Genomic DNA, 22,957 nt, shown 5'->3' on the forward strand with positions numbered 1-22,957 from the left:
GTGTTCCTGACAGTCCTGATGAAGCAGGGAGGATTTTATATGGGAAAAGAATCTGAAAAAGAATGGGTATATGCATATGTATAACTGAATCACTTTGCTGTACACCTGAAACAAACACAACATTGTAAATCAACTATACTCCAATATAAAATAAGAATTAAGTTAAAAAAAAAAAAGCAGGGAGGATTTGTGAGAGAAGGGCAAGCAGGCTGGAGGGTAACCCTGACGACTGGGGGCTCTCCAATTTTCTCTACTCCTAAGAGATTTCACGGACAAGTCCCAGGGAAAGGGCTGGCTGTTTGGGGAACGGATCTGAATAAGAAGGTGAACCTTGTGTGCGAGGCAGCACCGCCACCTAGAGGAACTATGGAACTCTACAGCCTTTTTCTTCCCGTGGAAAGAGATGGAGACCAGGAGGAAATGGGGGAGCTTCCTACCAGACTTGAGGACAATCAGGAGGCCTGAAAGCAAAATGGGCAACAGGTGAGGCTTGGTTTTGGCAGCCTCTTAACTCCTTCCTCAAATTCAGTAGGATCTCAGAATTCTAAAAAGGGAGATCACATGACATTGCTCTGCTCAAAACCCTCCAACAGCACAGAGGCTTTTTAGGGCAGTGAAAATACCCTATATGATTCTAGAATAGTGGATACATGCCATTATACATTTGTCCAGACCCATAGAATGTGCAACACCAAGAGTGAACCCTAATGTAAACTATGGACGCTGGGTGATTATGTTGTAGCAATGCAGGTTCATCAGTTGTAATCAATCTACCCCCTGATGGGGGATGTGGGTAATGGGAAAGGCTGTGCACGTGTGGGGATGGCAGTATACAGGAAATCTCTGTACCTCCTGCTCAATTTTTCTGTGAACCTAAAACTTCTCTGAAAATAATGTATTAAAACAAACAAACAAGCAAAACCTTCCAAAAGCTTTTTCCCTCATACAGGTTAAAAGCCAGTCTTTGCGAGGGCCTGCAAGGCCCTCGATGATCTATCCCTGTCCATTCTGTTGCCTCTCTGCCCTCATCCTTGCTTTTGTCATACCTGTCAAGCATACTCCTGCCTGAGGGCTTTTTCACTGGCCGTTTCCTCTGTCTGGGATGTTCTTTCCCAAGCAATTACAATAGTACCCAGCATGTAGCAGGCACTTAACACATTTGATGAATGAATGATTTAATGAAAAAATGAACCAAAATAAACCTTTTGCCCAAACACCACCTGGTTCAGAGGGGTTAAAAGAGGCCCAAGAGGAAAGGTTACTTCTCCAAGGTTGAGAAGGAAGTCAATGCCAGAAGTGGGACTAGAATTCAGACCTGATGACCCCAGGCCAGCACACATCCCACACACCAAGGGCACATGCTCCACCTGCCCTCAGCCAACATGCTCACTTTCCACAGAATGTCAGTAACACACAAGACCCAATGTATGACTTCTAGGATCGGCTGTATTTTCTTAGTAACAGTATCTCTAAGGTGGACTTGGGGACACCAGAAATAGGGGGTGGGGGAGGTTATTTGGGGGTGGGGAGCCTTGGTGGAAACCCCAAACCACACCTTGACCTAAGCTGCCTGTGGATAGGCTCACCCTGAGGAACATGATGGCTCCTCTCCTAGTGAATAATGGATACTTTCCCTAAAGTCTCAAACAGAAGAGTCTCCTGACCACAGATGTAATGATTGACTGCTACCTGACCCACGCCCACCCCAGGCTACCAGAGTCTCCTGGCCGTCTCCTCTTCGTAATAACACTGCGGCAAATGCTGTGACTCAGGAGAGATGGCAAAGTGCTTTGCATCCATTCTCCTCGGACCTTCATGTCAAACTTGTGAGGGAGATTCCACCCCGTTACAGAGAAGAAAAGAGGGGCTTAAGGGCTGCCACAGCTGAATTGAGAGATGGGCTTTCCAGGTCTCCTGACTCCACATCCAGTGCTCCTGGATTTTGACTTTACGATTTTTTTCCTTTGTGCAGGCAGACATTTCCTATTTTTATATAGTTAAATTATCAGTCTTTTCTTTTATGGCTTCTTTACGACTTCGAAAGGTCTTCCTCACTCAGAGAATATTTAAAATTCTATCTTTCCTTCTTCTAACACTAGGGTTTCAGTTTTTACATTTAATCTTTGGTCCATCTGAAATTTATTTTGATTTAAGTTGTGTAATAGGATTCCAATATATATATTTTTCAGGTGGCTAAATGGTTATCCTTGCACATGTGGGAATGTATTTATAGGATGTAAGGGAAAAATCCACCTTTTCTACACTGTTTTGAAATGTCACCCTTATCATATATTAAGTTCCTGACTTATTTGGGTCTATTTCTGAACTTTCTGTTCTGGTCTATTGATCTGTCTGTTCATGTAGAGTTGGGTTTTAATGAAAAAGGAGAAAAAGATATACAGTAACAAAACAGGATATGATAGGAAAAGAGTATACAGATTCTAAAAAGAACCAAATGAAATTTTTAAAATGAAAAATAATTATTGATATTAAAAACTTAATAGTCAAGTTAAACAGAAGACAACATCTGAATTCCCACATTAATCTTGACATCATAAAGCAAAATACTGTAACCAGACATTATGGGCCTCCAGCTAAGCAGTATGTTTGCAAAAAATTTGAAACTGAATCTGATCAGATTTCTAGCTCTATTACCAGCTCATAGGAAATACAAGGGACTGAGGAGCACATTAAGTGATACCATGGGGACAGAATCAGCAAACTCTTGACTATGTGAAAATTCAAAGGACAAACAAACCAGTTACTTTAATATATAAACTTCAAAGGGGGGAAAAAAAGAGGAAGAGGAAATCTAAAAATTAAAAGAGATTGAAGAACTACGACCAAAGGACATAAGAGGACCATGTTTGCACCCTGATTAGAACAAACTAGTTCTACAAAAACGTTTCTGAAACATTCAGGGAAATAGAACATGGGCTGACAAATTTGATGATATAAAAGGATAAGTTAATATTTCTTAAGTGCGGTAATAGTATTTTGGAGTTTTATATATATATATATATATTTTTTTTTTTAAGGTTTTTAATTTTTTTTGGTCACGCTGTGTGGCATGAGGGATCTTCGTTCCCCGACCACAGTTTGAACCCCTGCCCACTACAGTGGAAGCACGGAGTCTTAACCACTGGACCACCAGGGAAGTCCCTGGAGTTATATATTTTTAAAGTCTTTATATTTTAAAGATAAACAGTAAAATATTTGTAGACAAAACAATATGATTCTTGGATTTGATTTAAAATAATCCAGGACTTCCCTGTGGTGCAGTGGTTAAGACTCCGCCTGCCAATGCAGGGGACACGAGTTGGAGCCCTCGTCCAGGAAGATCCCACATGCCGCGGAGCAACTAAGCCCGTGCGCCACAACTACTGAGCCTGCGCTCTAGAGCCCGCGAGCCACAGCTACTGAAGCCCGTGCGCCTAGAGCCTGTGCTCTGCAACAAGAGAAGCCACCGCAATGAGAAGCCCGCGCACCGCAACGAAGACCCAATGCAGCCATAAATAAATAAATAAATAAATAAATAAATAAATTTATATATTAAAAAACCCTCCTTTAAAAAAAAATAAGGTACTGTCTGGAAGTGATCACATTCTTTTCACACTTTATATATCATGTCTGGCTTAAATGCCCTCAAAGTTCATCCATGTTGTAGCATGCATCAGAATTTCCTTCCTGTTTAAGGCTGAAGAATATTCCATTGTATGTATGTACCACATTTTTATCCATTTTTTATCCGTTCATCCATTGATGGACATTTGGGTTACTTCCACTTTTTTGGCTATTGCGAATAATGCTGCTATGAACGTGGGTGTACATATGATCATGACAATGGCTTTAACAAAGCTTTAAATAAAATGCTGCATAAGTACCAAGAAGTGGCAACTCAAGCTTTAAGGGAAAGCTTCCCTTGTCCTTTCAGCTTGATGAAGGAGATTTTATGCAAGAAATGGCATTCCATACAACAGAGGAAATAGCATGTTCAAAGTCATGGAGATGTAAAAGGAAAAAAATTTAAATTCAGTATCACCAGGGAATTCCCTGGTGGTCCAGTGGTTAGGACTCCATGCTTTCACTGTGGAGGGCCTGGGTTCAATCCCTGGTTGGGGAACTAAGATCCCGCAAGCCGCACAGTGCAGACAAAAAAAAAAAAAAAAAAATTCATTATCACCAAAGGTGGCAGGTGATGAAGTCAGTGCTGACTATTCCAAGTGCAGGTGGGATTTTGTCTAAATGTTGATCAATTTTCTTTGCAATCTTTTAAAATCTCGTTTCATTTCCTGAAACGAACTGTTTTGAGTGCTTCAGATTCATGCTGTTTCATGGTGGATTTTTAAAAAGACCTAATGTGACCCTGCCATTCATATGAGGAAATAAAACACAAAGAGGCTTATAATGACATATCTCAAATTCCTACTGTTGAGAGGCAGGGCTTGAACCCTAACCCACACCCAGGGTTTTCTCCATTGTCACCAGCAGAACTTCACCAGGTCTCATCACCCATTCTCAGCCTTTTACAGTTCGAAGACTAGGGAAAAGGGTGGTGTAATTAATTCTGTAAAGACCAGAAAGTCCCCTGCATTAATGCAGTGCTTATCTTTTCCAAAGTACTTTCACGAGCACCATCTCCAGATGTTGTTACCATGTGTCTTCTCTGCCACACATCTCACTTTTGTTGAACAAGAACACTGTTGTTCTAGTTCCGACAGTTTCTCTCACACTGTTCTCTAATAAAAAGTCTGTGATGTTTCAACAATCCCAAGTCCCAACCAAAAGTGAGCACAACTAAATTGGAAACAGATACACTATGAATGCAGGAACACTATATTTATTAAGTCAATAATTCATTTTTAGCAATACAAGTACAGAATATATCACAATGCTGGTTACAAACATACTTAGTATGGTTTAATGGTTACAAATAATGGTGGGCACTACAAGTTTGTGATAAGGATGACATGAAAGGTCATTCTGACACAATGAAGAATTAATTGCCTTTAAAAAATCTATCAATGACCTTAGATATTTCTATAGAAATTACTGTGGCACTATTAGTGGGGATTTTCATGTAAAGAATTGATAATGATTTGCTTTTAATTGTTTCATTAAGAGATTTTTGAGTCTATTAAACTAAAATCCCCTGTTGCTTAGTAAAGTATAAAAATAGTACTGACCTGGTAATATTTAATAAAACATAGCATTCATTCACATCATAAAAGTGGAACTAAATTGAAAAGTTTTAGTTACCATGGCAACATATCTTCCCATAAAAGAAATCTACAGAAATGAGTAATGTTACACAAATGGTACCTGCAAAGTTATTTAGTGATCCAACACTTGTGCACCACAAACCAAGGTTTCTAGATACCTATATATAGCATATATTTTTAATCTTAAATTTTACTTTTGAAAAAAAATGTGCACTTCAAAAAACTCACTAAGGCCACTCATGCTATAGATGCCTAGGACTGTAATTAAAGAATAGCATTATTTTTAAAAATGCCAAAGCACACTCCTTCAGATCACCAACAGGGTAAAACCAGTTTTCTGCCTAAAACATTCCTGAGATTTGTGGACAATACAACTACTAGTGTTCAAGCTGGAGATTAATTCAAATGTCAGATAAAAAAAGGAATTTTCTAGCAAGAACTGAGGTCCTCCAAAGCCAAGAGGTGAAATATACATGTTAATTCTTAAAGCAAAAATAAAACTCTTAAAGACGTTTATTACTTATAAATAAGTATTTTTCCAGTAGTAACTTTGCCATCCAGAAAAAGAACAGTTTGGAAGCAGCAAGGCTACAAATTCAGGGGAAAAAAAACAACAAAACTGAGTAGCAGTTAATACAGGTATCCTCTGCGTTCTGAAAGTTCACTTTATGCTACTTTGCTTTTATGAAAGACCTACATTAACACCTGTTTTTGTTAACCGAAAAAAATCCAAAAGGATCTTCACTTTTACGAAAAAAGGTGAAAAGCAAAAATAGCATTCAGTGCTTGTTTTGCAGACAGCTGTTACAGAGGCAGTGGCACCCTGGCCAAGAGTGGCACTGCCAAGCTCCTCCCCTAGAACTACGCTCAGTATCTCAGCTTCAAGCCACAACTGTGCGAGTTTCTGTGCTTTATCTCAATTTATTTTGTGCATCCATTAGCAAGACATGTCCTAAGGTAACTGCCTCTCTGCTGTTCACCTGTTTTTGGCTTACAGAGGTTTCATGGGAACGCTCTACTTTTGGATAGCGGTGAAAGCCTCTACCTGCTACTCAGCAAACCATTCTTTCAATCTGTAAAGTATGGCCAAAAGCTTCAATCATGTTCTAGGCATGTGTTTACTGTTCAGCATTCTGTCTGCACTATAAGCCGCCAAATGGCACTCTCGTTATTTATGATTGCAGCCGCTGGACCTAGTTTCCACAATATTATGAACCCTCCTCTAACAGGCTAAGAACAAAGGTCTTTGTCAAATCTTTCATTTTCACAAGTGAAAGCACACCTGTGTGGGGATTACCCCAAAGCAATAATGAGTTCATTTTTTGCTGAACAGAGACAGAAATTTGATGATAATAAGGGTCCTAATGCGTTGGGCAAAGTCAGCTTTGGGGACCCATAAAAATTATGGTCTAAAAAACCCAACCCGCTCTCCTAAACTGAACGCAGGAGTGACCGACCACCTGTGTGGCTCACGAATGTTACAGGGCTCCCTGATGCACCCAACTTGAGTAGCACCAAACTTCAGGAAAAAAACTGGGTAAGAGAGAAACATTGAAAGCCAGGAAAGGATGAGACCAAAGGCCCCTTATTTAATATTACTTTGCTGAACTTCCAGAAGAATCTTTTAAGTTGTTCTAGGATTTCTTACACACAACCCCACCATATATAAAAAGTTTGTTCAAGCAATTGGCTATTGTGAGGTAATTTTATTCTTTTGAGATTTTTTCTAACCCCAAAAATCATGATGATATTTACCTCCCTAACTTATCCTAAACATCCCTACTGAAGAGATAAATCCCACACTTAAAAATTAGGGTATTATTCTTCATTAAAACCAGAAACAACAGCACATTAAGTTACATCACTAACAGAAACTGGCAATCTCTCTTCTCAACCTAGAGTGTCTGCATTAAGTCAAAGTATATGGATTTACAGAAAACTACATTAAAGCAGTGGCAATAAGGGGGAACTACCAATAATGACTTTTTTTTTTTTTTAAGAAAAACTGGCTGCCATTTAATATTATCACCCTGTGAACCTAGGCTTCTAAATATCATGTTGTTTTATTTTATCACTGAGTGTGAGCTAAGTTGAGTTCAAACTGAATTAGAGAAGATGAGGCCTTAAGTCATTTGCTTGATTTTATCCTAGGAAATGCTATATGTGTACAAAACCAAAAATATAGATTAAAAAAAAAACTTCATATGAAAACATAAGTTTCAAAATATTTATTGAAAAACAATTTACCATGACATTCCTATACCACAAACATACCACAGGACTCTAAATAACCAACAAAAGTATACAAAGCCTATCCTTAAAGTATCTTTGGAGGTATTAAATATATAGGCCCATGAGGATAGAGCTGAGTAACTTAAAAATGTTAGTCCTTGGTCACACAGACTATTTGGTAATTAATAAAGAGGTGCCTCTTGGCATTAGATTGTAATAAACTGGAAGGGGGAGGTGCAGGTGTGCCAATGTACTCTTTTCAAAATTAAAAATAATTCAATTTGAGGATTAAACCCAGGTTTCAAAATCGCATAGCTATAATCTTAAGGTCTGGGCTTGCTTCATCTTTAGGTACCTCCCCTAGTCATCGCCCACTTGGGGACTTAAAAACACTGGCTCATAACTAACAAGACGGCAAATAAAAGTTTTAAACAAGGTTGTATTTAGGAAGTCCAAAAAAGTGTTTAAAATCAAATTTATCTGAAATCTCCAATTACTTTTTCTGTAGTCAATGTGGTGGACAGTTTAGATTTTTTCTCCCTCCCACCCCAACGTGCCTGTTAAAAGAAAACCAAAATTCAGCACACATCCACTCACCCACAGACCACTCCCAGCATTAGCCAGGAGCAACATCTCTAACAGCCAAGTCATGAACCCCTGAAAATAGGGGGGAAAACCCTGATTCTTAACTATAGAGGCACCAAATAGGCCACTATAATAAGAACTGAGGTAACAGCAAAAGACCTTTTTTGTTTCTTGGATTGCTACATGTCACAACTTCTCAAATTTGAATATTACCTCAACATTAAATAACCTGACTGGCTTAAAAAAAAAATCAAAACCCAATAAACAGAAAGACAAGTTAGTGAAATAGATATATCATTAGGGGAATCTTTCCACTTGACTCTTGAATTTCAAATAAAATGACCTAGTTGCACTATTATTTACCATAAACATGAAGGATTTCTAAGAAGACTTGCTGTTTTTCGGAATTCATTTTTCCATTAATCCCCATAAACCACACAGTAACCTATAATTCCCATCTGGACATGAGCTATTTCATGACTCTTAGCCAATATACTTGCTAACTGTGTTGCTTATTAGGGTAACATTTAAAATGAGGGAGATGGCTGCAGCAGATATTTATAGACTTGCTTATGGCATTGCCATCTGTGTACCTTGACTAAAATATGCCACTGAAATTGCCAAATTTCCCTAGTTTGGTGTCTATTGCATGAATATAATTTTTGCATGATCACTTTTCATTATACATCTAAATGAAATCATTCTACTGATAAAAGTATAGGCAGGGGCTAAAATAATAATCTAAAGCCTCTGGTCCAAATAACCCCTTTCTACATTAGGCTGGTCCTTTTCAGATCCTCCTGGTCCTGTTAGCAAACGCTATGAGAGCATCTTGCATTTTTGTACCCCAAAAAAACACAACAAAACCAAAACAACCAAAGAGTTAAAACTGCTGGTTTATCAGCTTTCCTGTTACTTACAGATCAACACTGGTCCAGTTCAGATGAATCTGACAGTCCTTCCCTTGTAATAGAGCTCTGGAGTGGTTGTATCCACTTCTCTGGGTAAGGTAGCCAAACCTAAGTCTGGATGTCCCTCTTCTATTAGTATTTGTGTTAACTTTTCTATACTGCATATAAAGATTTTCCCCATAAAATTTCTTTACAATACAGTATTGAATACCTCCTCAAGGAAGAATTATATGTTAAAAAGTTGTTAAAATCATCCTTACATAATAAGAATGCAACTCTTTTAAACTCTTAAATAGTTTTATTTAGGGGTTCTTTTTTTCTTTCAGGCTTTCTGCAAAATGAATTATTTTTTAAAAAGAAAAAAAAATTCCTGTTGTTTGTTCTACTAGGTTGAAAATATGGGCCAGATTACTTATACATGCGGTACATGCTGAATATAACTGAATATATGCTTATTCCTACGGACACTCTGCAAGATAGGGATCACCCAAATAGGGTCAATGGACTGGACCAGTGTTTCAATGCAAATTCCAGCCCCAAAAAACAATATGGTTTTGATTTCACAGTATGAATTCCCTGGAATCTGGGAAAAGGTAAATTAGTTAACTGAGGTCCTCCCTCAGCAGCTCGGTCCCTCAACATTCTGAGAAATCAGGAAGGACTGCACCACTTCTTCAGTGGACTGGGGGCTGGTGTTGACATCTTCAAGAGCATCGGTCACTGAATACTGCCGATCTCGCAACCGGTTCCAGTTAGACAGAACATTGTGATATTCAAACACTTTCTCGTAATTTCCAACGGAGTTGTAAAGTTTAATGAGACCTCGGTAATCATATTCTAGTCCACTGTAGCCTTCACCAAAAAGTTTCTTCCCTGAAAGTAAACAGAAAAAGAAAGAAAACTCAAATAAATAATGAAATAACAAGTAGTTTCCACAACACAAGCTCAGTTCTTTAAAATAAGGTGGCTTCGTTTTATTCCCTTAAAAGGAATAGATTCAATTCTTTTATCAGCATTCACCAACATAGTCCTACCCATAATCTACCTCTAAGACTTAAAAGAGATCTAAAGAATGGCAGCACCTTCAACAGTAGAAAAATACATATGCACAAGGCTATTTATTACAGCACTGTTTATAAGTGCGAAATATTAGAAACAAATGAAGATTTGTTTCAATCAACTATGGAACATCCACTCAACTATGGAACATCCATTCAAGGCATACTATGCAGCTATAAACAGAGGAGGGAGCTCCCAGCTCTTTATGAACTGACACGGAGTCATTTATAGGGTATACTGTTAAGTTAAAAAAAAAAGCAAAGTACAAAAAAGTACCAAGAGTTTGTCACCTCTTATGTATAAAAGGGAAAATAAAATATTTATGTATCTGAACATTTGTGCAAAAAGATACACAGATAATATGGGACTTCCAGGATTGAGCAAGGTAATACATTATGGATAATGAGCAATCTCACATACATGGATATATGATTTATTGGCAAAGGTAGCACAGCAGAGGGGAAAGGACAGTCTTTTGAAAAAGAGATTTAGTTCAACTGTATATCCATATGGAGGGAAAAAAAGGCGGGGGATGGGGGGATTTGATCACTACCTTACACTATAAACAAAAATCAATTTCAGGACTGTGGATCTAAATGTGAATGGTAAAATAAAGTTTCCAGAAGATAATCTTCCAAAAGAATATCTTCATGATTTTGGGGTAGGAAAAGATTTCCTAAACAGAATATAAAAAGTGTTAACCATAAAAGAAAAGAGCAATATTTGATTACATTAAAATCTAAGAACTTCTGTTCTTTGAAAGGCACCATTAAGAAATAAGAAGTAGGGACTTTCCTGATGGCTCAGTGGGTAAGACTCCACGCTCCCAATGCAGGGGGCCTGGGTTTGATCCCTGGTTAGGGAACTATATACCACATGCATGCTGCAACCAAGAGTTCGCACACAGACTTCCCTGGTGGTGCAGTGGTTAAGAATCCGCCTGCCAATGCAGGGGACACGGGTTCGAGCCCTGGTCCGGGAAGATCCCACATGCCACAGAGCAACTTAGCCCATGCACAACTACTGAGCCTGCGCTCTAGAGCCCACGAGCCACAACTACTGAAGCCCATGCGCCTACAGCCCATGCTCTGCAACGAGAGAAGCCACCTCGATGAGAAGCCCGTGCACCGCAACAAAGAGTAGCCCCCACTTGCCGCAACTAGAGAAAGCCCGCACGCAGCAACAAAGACCCAACGCAGCCAAAAATAAATAAATAAATAAAAATTAAAAAAAAAATTTAAAAGACAGAGTTTGCACACCACAACTAAGGAGCCCGCGTGCCACAACTAAGACCCAGTACAACCAATCAAAAAAGAAAGGGAGGGAGGGAGGGAGGGAGGGAGGGAGGAAGAAGCAGTACAGTGAGAGTTATCTGCAACACATTTAACCAACAGATACATCCAAAGTATATAAAGAACTTCTATAAACCAATAAGAAAATGACAGACAAGTCAATATAAAAATGGGGAAGAGTTTTAACAGGTACAACATTCAGATGATGACCACAGTATCTTATTTTGTAATAGGGCTGAACTGAAAACAATTCAAATGTTCCAAATATCCATTAATAGTAGAATGGATTAAATAATGATATACTAATCCAATACAATACTACACGGCACTGGAAATTAACAAGCAACAGTGATATGAACAACACAGATGTATCTCACAATTGATGGTCACCAAAAGAAACCAGGCATATAAAAATATACATTGTATGATTTCATTTATATCAAGTAAAAAAACAGGTACACTGGGTCTATGTTAAAATCAGAAGAAGGGAGAGGATGGGCTGGGGGTAGTGTTTACACAAATATTTAAAAATAACTACTTTTGCCTTTACTTGACGCTCTACTGTCATATTTCTTACTAGTGGCTTCAACATCAATAAATAATCTTTAGCAAAATGTTTCAGATGATTTTTGAGTGGTCCCTGGATATCCTTAGCAGCTCTAAACTCATTTAAGTCTTAATAATAACACTTCCCTATACAACATATAAAACATGTTGATCTCTAATCAACTGACTAAGAAAATTTTAAAGTAACATACCAATTGCTATAGATCGCAAATAAAGTTTCTCAGCATTTTCATACTGATTCATGTCATAATTATATAAAGAAGCCAGATGTCCCACTGAAAGGGCTACTTCATAATCTTCTTGACCAAGAAGTTGCTCTTTAATCTGAATTGCTTTGATGTGCATTTCTTCTGCTTCCTGAAAAATAATTAAGCTGTATTAACCATTAGATTATACTTTTTCTTATGTCAACAATTCTTACCCCATGAGTTAAGATTCTTCTAAACGCTAAAGACGTCTTATGGATGGCATAAGGTAATCTGATCAGAGAACATGCTATATTCTTCCAAAAGTTGCCTACGGGAAGCCTTACTGGTTTGGGGAAGCTATGCACCTAAGCTGATGAAAGTAATAGTGTCCTATACCAAAATGACAAAAGAAAACCTGTCCTTGTAATAAAAAATTGTTAGAAGAAATTAACATCAAAATATTCTAAAATGAAAATTTCTTCTTTCAGTTAATACACTCCAAAATTTAATTGAACCTTAAGAAACTCTACACTATAGCATGTTATTTTACATAGAAGTACACTTTATTTTATTTTTTGGAGTTTTGACAATTTTTATTCCAACAAACCAAACTCAGGTTAATTGAGGAATGTGTAAACTGATTTTTAGACAAAAATGAATGTTTTAAGCAGCAACTCTCATCCCTTCCTTATTGTGACACTGTAATGGACAATAATAAGAATCTAGAACCCAAAATTCTAAAAGGGAACTAAATTCAGTAAATTTTTATCACTACAATTAATAACACTTGCAATATCTTATATTTCTTGCATACCTACTATGTGTCAGGAATTCTGCTAAGTGCTGTACTTAAACTACTAGCTAAGAGCTATGTTTTAAGTCTAACTATAATAACTGTTTTAGTCTTTATGGTTTGATATATTTATTTTTCTAGGGTCTGTATTTTTTAATTTTATTTATATTTTGACTGTCTTTTTAAAAAAATTTATTTATTTATTTATGATTTTTGGCTGCAGTGGGTCTTCGTTGCTGCACGTGGGCTTTCTCTAGTTGCAGCGAGCAGGGGCTACTTTGTTGCAGTGCGCGGGCTTCTCATTGCAGTGGCTGCTCTTGTTGCGGAGCACGGGCTCTAGGCGCGCAGGCCTCAGTAGTTGTGGCTCACGGGCTTTGTTGCTCCGCAGCATGTGGGATCTTCCTGGACCAGGGCTTGAACCCGTGTCCCCTGCATTGGCAGGTGGATTCTTAACCACTGCGCCACCAGGGAAGCCCCTGTCGTTTTATACTAGCCATTTTCTCAATTCTTATGTGAAATAATGTAGGAGTATAATAAATGTATACCTTATTATTTAAGATTACTAAAGAAGCATTATTTAAGCTTTATTTATTATTTAAGATTATACTTTATTACCTAAGATTATTTAGAGAGAGAAAAATATAGTAAAACGCGCTTCTAACCTTAAATTTTCTCATTGACTGATAAAGTCTTCCAAGGTTTCCATAGTGTTTTGCAGTCTGTACATTAAATTCCCCAAAAGCTTTTTTAGCTAGCTGGAGTGAAGACAGGTGCAAATCATGAGCTTCTTGAAGCAACCTCTGTTCAGTTTCTTTATTATGACAGTCAATTGCAATCTCCTCTAAAATAAGTGCTGAATAAGAAGGCAGTAAAATTAGTGCATTTCCAAACCATGTATCAAAGCTAATCAGAACATAAAATTTAAAACTAAATTTTACAAATGTTAGTTGTATATACTTATATATGCTTATGGTTTAGAACCATAAACCATATCCCATACCACAGAACTGGTGAAGATGAAAGTATTCCATTTTAATGAAAAAATACACTTTTGGGGTCATTCTATTATGCACAGTATAATGAATTTCAAATTTAAGAAAAACAATGGTATACAACAAATTATTTTGCAGAATTACTCTCTATTTTACCAGACCTGTTATGCTTTGCTAATGTGAATTTGTTGTTTAAGCAAATACAAGGAAGATAAGAACAAAGAGGCAAATTTTTTAAAGTTGTCAAGGAGTACCTAAGCACTGTTGAAAATTTTGAAACCACACTTTGTAAATTATATAACCTTTAACCAAATACAACTAAAAGAACTGGTTTCCTCCTAACTCACTTGACCAATCAAACCAGCCAAGAAGATAATTTAACTTCAAAGTCCCATTCAAGACCCTCAAATTCCATTTAAAGTCTTAAAAACACATATTCTTTTACCAGGCAATTTTATTTCTAGGAAAATTGTCCATGTGCACAAAAGTAAAAAGAGATTTAGTTCACTGTAGCATTTTTAAAGAACAAAAGGTTAAAAAACAATTTAAAGGTCCAATAAGACAGGTGAGGTTAAGAACATTAGAAAAAAAGATATATACCTACATGTACTGAAATGGGAAAATGTTGATAATATATTAATTGAACAAAGCAGATTATAGAACAAAAAAAAATTATTCACTCATTTCAGCATTTGAAGAAAGAAAAGTCTAAAAAAATATTCACCAAAATGTTGATTCTGGATTGATGAGATTTCAGGTAACTTAATTTTTTCTCTTTTCTAACTTTTAATTTTTGACATTAATCATGTATTACTTGCATGACTTTAAAAATGCAAACCTAGAGGGGAGGTAAAACCCAGTTCCAGAATTAAAGTAAAAGTTATCCAATATGCATGGAATTACCACATGGGTGACCCAATCATGTTGGCAAAATGAAAGCCTTGGTAGTGATTTGCAGAAGAGTTAATGAGAAAAGAAGAAAGTGGTATGTGGTAAGAGCCTTACAACATTAAGGGTAACCTGATATGAAACTGAGTTTCAGAAGCTTGCATGATAAAACTGAAGGTATGAGAAAAACCCATCTTCAGTTTCCTACCCATGTCACTGCACAGTAATAATTTGTGATTCTTCCATCCTCTCCTCAAAAGAAAGGAATGAATGAATGAATGAATGAGTGAAAGGAAAGAGAGGAAGGAAGGTAGGAAAAGGTAAAGAAAGAGGCAAAAGAAATGTATTCTGGCCTATTAACAATGTTATATGAGAGAAGTGAACAACCTTTCATTATGAACCACTGTAAATTCTTAGAGTTCTAGGCAAATACTTTAAATCAGTGAATTGGCTATTTTAGTAATATGCAGTCTAATCCTGAGGAAATAAACAAATACCCGTATTTTATACCATATACCATCGATTTTAAAGTATCAGAGAGTAGACATCTATTATAATTGACAGCAAAAGAAATCTTAAAAAAAAAAAAAAAATATATATATATATATAGGAGACTAGACTACAAAGGGTACCTTTCACCCTCTTTGAAGAAGCCAAAAGAAGATGATCTTCAGGTAGGATGTGGGTAATGATACCAATAGCTCTTTCTGCATGAAATCTGCAATACAGATAGATATACTCTGGCATTTCTTTTCTTTTAAGTTACAAATAATTTAAGCATTTTAAAAAATCACAATTTATAATATAATACTGAGAGAATTTCTAAAACTATCTGTGGAAAAGGACCAGTTTTTTGTTTGTTTTAAAGTTCCAATCTTTTGTAGACTGAACTTTTAAACATCCAGTGGATTCCCATCTCCCTCAGAATCAACTGTGAAGTTGCTATCACAGCCTATAAGGCTCAATATAATATGATCTTTCACTGGGCTACCTCTCTGACCTCATCTCCTACCATTCTCAGAAACAATCCCCTCTTTTCCTTCCAGGCACACAGGAACTGCAGTTTTCTGAACATGTAAAGCACGTGCTCACCTATGACTCTTGCACTCGCTTTACTGTCTCTCTGTAATGGCTGTCCCCTGAATATCCACATGGCTTACCCTCACTGAACTCTTTCCAGACCAGCCTATACAAAAGACCCTAAAAAATCTACCATCATTCTTTAAACTCTTAGCTTACTTTATTCTCCTTCATAGCATGTATTCTCACCTGACATGTTTGGTTATTTGTTCATGGCCCATCTCGTCAAACAGAAGGCAAGCTGTTTGTCTATTTTATCTGCCAGTTCCTCTCAAACAACTCCACGCCTTCTATTCCCATCTTCCAGGTAATCATTAATTTTCTCAGATCTGTCTTCCAATTCACTGTCTCTTTAGTTGTGTCTAATCTGCTGTTTAACTTGTCTACTGAGTTTTAATGTCAATGACTATTTTCCAATTCCAGCTATTATAATGTATTTTTATAATAAAAGTGCTTATTAAGATAACTCATACCAACACAATTCACCCATTTAAAGTGTACAATTGAAGGTTTTTAGTATATTACAGAGTTATGTACCCATCACAATTAATTTCAGAATATTTTCATGACCTCAGAAAGAAACCTTGTGCCCTTTAGGAGTCAATTCGTTTTCCTCCAACTCCACCAGCCCTAGGCAACCACCAACTTACTTTCTGTTTCTACATGTTCGCCTGTATCTAGATATTTCATATAAATGAAATTATACAATATGTGGTCCTTTCTAACTGGCTGCTTTCACTTAGCACAACGTTTTAAAGGTTCATTCATGCTGTAGCATGTATCAGTTGTTTTATTTTTATTTTTTTAATTGAAGTATAGTTGATTTACAATGTTGTGTTAGTTTCAGGTGTATGGCCAAGTGATTCAGTTATACATACATACATATCTATTTTTTTTCAGATTCTTTTTCCCTTATAGGTTATTACAAAATACTAAGTATAGTTCCCTCAGTTGTTTTATTTTTAAATCTGCCTTTTTTTCTTCATTTTCCCTCCAAAATATTACTGATTCCTTCTTTTATATCAGCATCAGCACATTTTTTTCTGTAAAGGGCCATACAGTAAATATCTCAGATTATGTGGCTACACTCTGTCCCAACTACTCAACTCTGCTGTTATAGCATAAAAGGAACCATAGACAATACATGAGTGCATGAGCATTGCTATGTTCCAATAAACCTTTATTTTGCCTTCAGGCCATAGTTTGCCAACCCATTTTATATCTTTAAACATTTAAGAAACCTTACTTTATAGTATCAGCCATAAAGTTCTGTTAACTGATACTTTTAGTGTTCTAATCTTGATAATTATGTCTGCTGACTAACCCATGGGGGAAATGTTCCCTTATTTAAATATTTTTTATGATGAGTTCATCTCAGGTACAGCTAGATCTATGGGAAGTCTGTATGGCTTGGACGGAAGGTTAATTATTTCCAAGAGTTTTGCATTTTCTCCTGAAAAGCATCCCAGGAGAACTAGCAGTCCCAAAGTGCTTCTTAATGTTTTCCTCAGTTTGGGGGTTCCTGCACGCATGATGCCCAAACACAACGTAGACATCTATAAATTATAAATTCCCCTATGAAGCTCCTTTTTTTTTCAACTGAGGGCCCAATTTAAGTTGGAGAAATTTCCATGTCACCTCTCTTGCCAGTGGGCAGTTTTTTTCCCTAGTCTACTCTTTCTCCAAGGGTGTAGCCTTGATCTTGGCTTCATGTGAGGGTTTCACTTCTAAGCCACAGCTTCCTATGGGCTAAATGCCTTGTCTCTTAAACCCAGGATTGCTGTTCAACCAAGGTTACAGAAACTTCTAAGCCTTCTAAGCCTTTCCACCCCAGAACACTCATACTGTAGTTCATGCCTACCCTTTTTGGATTTTAGTCCATTACTGGCCCTTGGGGATTTCTTTTCTCTCTTACAAGCTCAGTTATGCATTTAAAAAGATGATTGTTACATTATTCAGTACTTCTGCATGTTATGAGCAAGTTTTTATGTTAAGTCTGTCATTTAACCAGACACTACTGTATTAGTCAAAGAAAAATTACTCAAGGAGACACTTAAAAAATAAGTCATATTCTATATGGAGATATATGTCTCAACATTAAACCACATAAGATCTAAACAAATGGCTTATAAATTGATATGATTTTAAACGACTTCAAGAACATTTCAGGTATCTTGTTAAAGTTCCAGGAGGACAAATTTAATCCATAAGATACACTGAAAAGTATTGTATTAGGAAAAAACAAAACAAAATATAGCAACAGTATTTAATCCCTCACTGAAAAGGAAAGTGGAACTTACAGTGCATTGTCAAATTTCCCAGAGCTATACTGGTGAACATAAGAAGAATAAGCCAAGTCTTCATGAGCTGTTGCTACATGGATATTTTTGCCACCAAACACTGACTGCCGAATGTCAAGGGCTGCCTGAAAGAGTCATGAGAATAACTGGTAATACTGTGAATCCTTAAAAGACACTACCCAGTTAAATTAAGCATCCTAGTAATTTAAATATATATTCTATATACTCAATCCCATCAGTTTTGAAAAAAGTCCTGCTGTATTTAAATCACAACAGAACATAAAATTTACCTGCAGCCTGATTTTCTAAAGAGTAAGTCTGACTTAAAAGGCAATGGCTTAATAATAAAAATCATTCACAGGTCTTAGGAATTATATTAGTGTTTTTCTCTATGTCCTCTTCAGAAGTAAACTATAAAATCAAGAATACCTTGTCCAGAGCGATGGCATAACACATCACTTTCCTGAGACTGACTGAGATAAGGCCTAAAATAATTGCTATCAAGCCTCCTTGCTACTGCAAAGGCAGCTATAATGATTTGTGCTAAATCAACAACAAAGACAAGCCATCATCTCGGTAAATGAAAAATGGAAAACTACTCTTAAATACTGACCCACAACCCCCGAACTTTTTTCCTGGATGATTCTCTTTAATTCCTAAAACATTAAGTTTTAAGCCTTCTAGGTATTATTTAGTAAAATAATGGAGTACCATATATGAGGAAGGGCTCAGAAAGAGTAATTTTTAGATAGTGGTTTATACATCACAAATTACAGGTCAGCAAGTCAATTTAGGTTGAAAGAAAAAAAGTGTAACTATTAACATACCTGATAAATTGCAACAGACTGACAGATATTATCTACATTGAGTAAGTAGAACCCATAATCTAGCAGTGTATCAGAATATTTTGGGTGTTTGGATCCAAAATGATCCCTATAAAAAGATACAAAACTATTAGGATATAAAGTAGAAATAAACAATTTGAAATGGTATTTTTAATAACAATCACCTACCGTGCCAAATACACTGCATGCTTAATTAACTGTTCTGCCTTCTTAAATTCACGTTTTACAACACAAGCCTAAAGATAAAGTGAAAATTTGTTAAATAACTCTGAAACAGTTAATTAGTGTGTTGAAACACATATGGCTTATATATTGATATAGTCAAACTATAATGGTTGAAAAAAGCATCTTCAAACATAAATAGAATGGTTCTATTTGTAATTTTTTTCCTTCCAAGTATTTGAAAATTCCATTATAAACAGATCTGTACATATCCTGGAAAATTACAAAACTTAAAATTTTGATAGTCATACCCAGAACAAACCTGTTATAACAAAGTTACCTTAAAGAGCTGGTATACTCCCATCCTTACATATTATTAAAACAGAGGCGGGGAGGGTTCACCGTATTATTTTCTAAGGTACTTATTTATATCCCAGTTCTACAGTGGCTTACAACTATTTTGTAGTTTTCCATCTAATAACTTTTTTTTAATATTTATGTATTTATTTATTTTATTTATGGCTGTGTTGGGTCTTCGTTTCTGCGCGAGGGCTTTCTCCAGTTGCGGCAAGTGGGGACCACTCTTCATCGCGGTGCGCGGGCCTCTCATTATCGCGGCCTCTCTTGCTGTGGAGCACAGGCTCCAGACACGCAGGCTCAGTAATTGTGGCCCACGGGCCCAGCCGCTCCGCGGCACGTGGGATCTTCCCAGACCAGGGCTCGAACCCGTGTGCCCTGCATTGGCAGGCAGACTCACAACCACTGCGCCACCAGGGAAGCCCTAATAACTTTTAAATGCACAGAATTCCAAGTATTTCTATTGCTTCTTAAAATATTTTGATTCATGAGAAAGCCAGTAGTCTTTAACTGTAAATATTATTTGCATACAGAAATGTAAATCTTGCATATATATTAAGCTGTCTTTATATTAAATGTATACTCAATGTTTTAAATTAATTAAAAACATATTAATGTCTCTTCTAGCTCTAATAATAACCTGAATATTTATGCTGTTTACTTGCTCTAAAATGACTTATTTCATAAATTTCGCAGAAATCTTCAACTCTTCTAAATCTATAATTTTAGAATAATTCTTCTAATTGAAATTTCCATAAGTAAAACCAACCAAAATGGAATATTCAAAACTGAAAAACCTCTGGGTAGAAAGAGTATATCTGAAAAGTACATCAATGCTTCAAAGCCTCAGTGTACCAAAGCAGCAATTTTTAAATATTACTAAATGGCTTCAAAGACTTAATGCATTTTTTTTTTTACAGAGTAAGAAGTAACTAGAGGAAAAATCAAGTAAGTATTGCCTACCCAGTCAAGAAAAAAAAAGCTATCACACTGTGACACTGCCAATACTGTGACTAAAAGATTTATTACCAGGCTATCTTTTAGGAGAAAAGTGACGAAAGCCCAAACAACCATGCCATAAGGAATTCAGGTTGCTGTAAAGGTTTAAGATAGAAGCCAGATTTCTAAAACTGAGCAGAGAAACTTAGAAAATAGACTTTGTTATCCATGAGTATGCAATACCTAACTTGTTAAATAGTAGGTTAATTTACACAAATTTAAAGTTTACTAAATCCTATAATCCATTTAATAATTTCAACATTATATTCACCTTAGAAGCTTGTCTTAAAACATCCACCACGACTTTGACTGGTAAGCCTGTTGTGATTTCTTTCATTGCCTCAATGCACCATTTGTATGCCTAAAAAATATTTACAGAAGAGCAAAACCTGTGATATATCAAATTGACAATATTTAATGAAATGATTATGAATTTTTCCTGCAAGCTTGCAAGTACTTGAATAAGAACACACAAAATATTTACACTTAAAATTTTCTCTCAGAGGCTGAGTCTTCTTGAAAGTGTAAGTTTGTTACATTTTTCTTTGGATATGTGACACATATTCAGGAAATCAGAGGCGCGTTCTTTGTGGCCCAGAAGCCTTTGCACATACCGTCCCCTCTGCCTTAAAATACATTCCCCTCCTCCCTCCGACCCCTTAAACCACCTAAGTTGTCCTTCAGGTTTCAGCCCTAGACTAGGTTTCCTGTACTTTCCTTCCCCTACTGTAACACTTATTATTTTGTATCTTAATTGCTTGTTTAGTTGAGTGCTTACTTTGTGCCAATTATTGTTCTAAGCACTTTATGTGCACTAACACATTTAATTGACACAACACCCCTTTGAGATACGTACTATTATTATAGGAAAACAAGGTGCAGAGAGATTAAGTACTAGGCAATGTGCTGGCACATAGGTAACTATTGGGGAGCACAACAGAAAATGTCCTTCGTCTCCTAGTGCTTAGTGGGTAAAAAAAGCAAAATAAATTACTTTAGATAGTAAGACCTGCTTCAAAGAAACAAAATAATATTATGAAGGGGTCACAAAAAATGTGGGGAAAACAAATTGAAAATATTAGAAAGTAAACATTTGTTTTCCTCTGTAAGCTTCCATCTCTTCCATTCCACCTAAAAGATGTAGCTATTCAGAAGCAATTTTGATGCAAAAAGGAAATATGTGATGCGATTTAGGCCAAAAAACCTGATTTGTTTGTAAGATACTAAATAAGCTGATTTTGTTCCAGAATAAGAAGGTAAAATCTGTGGTAAGTTGTAATACTGCTTTTAAAATATTTACTGCCCCTCCTCAGGGAAAGATAAACTTCCCTTCCACATTAAAGATGAGAATGGTTATGTGAGTTCCTTTAGCCAAAATATTAATTAAAATATAAGCAGAGGTGAAACGTGGCATTTCTGGGAGAAAGCTCTAAGAACCAGTAATCCCTTCCCCATAATGTTTCTGCCTCTGCTCAAGGCTGGTAATGTTCTAGATAGAAGCGGCTCCACAACACAGGGTTTTGAACAAAGCACAGATGTGATGTTAGGCAGAGCCACAGAGATCCCAAGACGGGATGTAGCATGAGCAAGAAATAAACTTTTATTATTCCAAGTCAGTGCTGTTTGGAGGTTGATATTACCTTAGCATAACCTAGCCTACATGGACTAATAACAGAATATGGTGATACTTCATCAAACTATTGATATATCCTCAAGATTTGTGTACTTTTCTGTAGATACAATGACAAATTTATAAACTATCAAGATTATCCAAGAAACATCTATAGACTTAAATATTCCTCATGAATGTGCCAGTTGCAAAGATCATGAATAACATTATCATGATCATGAATAAATGTTCAGAAAGAAAATAACTGTCAATTAAACAGTAACTGCCTAGTAAAGAAAGTGGAAACTGGTGGGACTTCCCTGGTGGTCCAGTGGGTAAGACTCTGCCCTCCCAATGCAGGGGCCCTGGGTTCAATCCCTGGATGGGGAACTAGATCCCACATGAGGCAACTAAGAGTCCGCATGCCGCAACTATGAGCCCGCATGCCGCAACTAAACATGCCGCAACAAGGATCCTGAGTGCCGCAATGAAGACGCAGTGCAGCCAAAATAAGTAAATAAATTAAAATAAATATTAAAAAAAAAAAAAGAAAGAAAGTGGAAACTGGTGAATAAAAGGTACTTTTCTTCCACTGAATACATTGGTGAGTCTGGACACATTAAGGTGGGTCTGGAGCTGAGTACATGAGTAGAAAATGGCAAGATATGACTCACTTTATAGAACAGAAAGAAAGATGCAGGGCAGTATGAAAAACGAGGATGAAAAGAAACAATGAAAGAGGAAACAGAGATGGCCAAGATGAGGAGGACATATGCAGAGAGATAAAAAGATGGTGGGGCGGGGCTTCCCTGGTGGCGCAGTGGTTGAGAATCTGCCTGCTAATGCAGGGGACACGGGTTCGAGCCCTGGTCTGGG

At 36.7% G+C, this 22,957-nt stretch overlaps 1 protein-coding gene across 1 annotated transcript in view; it reads right to left on the minus strand.

The window, feature by feature from the left end:
- Positions 1-7,435: 7,435 nt before the first annotated feature.
- Positions 7,436-22,957, minus strand: part of APPBP2 (amyloid beta precursor protein binding protein 2) — a 71,536-nt gene continuing 56,014 nt past the window's right edge. Inside the window, exons 6-13 of the mRNA XM_007190266.3 lie at positions 20,744-20,833; positions 19,123-19,190; positions 18,937-19,042; positions 18,110-18,234; positions 15,362-15,447; positions 13,512-13,702; positions 12,060-12,225; positions 7,436-9,823 (exon numbers count right to left, since the gene is read on the minus strand). Coding sequence (XP_007190328.1) covers positions 9,570-9,823; positions 12,060-12,225; positions 13,512-13,702; positions 15,362-15,447; positions 18,110-18,234; positions 18,937-19,042; positions 19,123-19,190; positions 20,744-20,833 — 1,086 coding nt within the window. The 3' untranslated portion in view covers positions 7,436-9,569. The remainder of the gene's footprint in view (positions 9,824-12,059; positions 12,226-13,511; positions 13,703-15,361; positions 15,448-18,109; positions 18,235-18,936; positions 19,043-19,122; positions 19,191-20,743; positions 20,834-22,957) is intronic.

Source organism: Balaenoptera acutorostrata, chromosome 20 (assembly GCF_949987535.1).
Source record: "Balaenoptera acutorostrata chromosome 20, mBalAcu1.1, whole genome shotgun sequence".
Classification (NCBI taxonomy): domain Eukaryota; kingdom Metazoa; phylum Chordata; class Mammalia; order Artiodactyla; family Balaenopteridae; genus Balaenoptera; species Balaenoptera acutorostrata.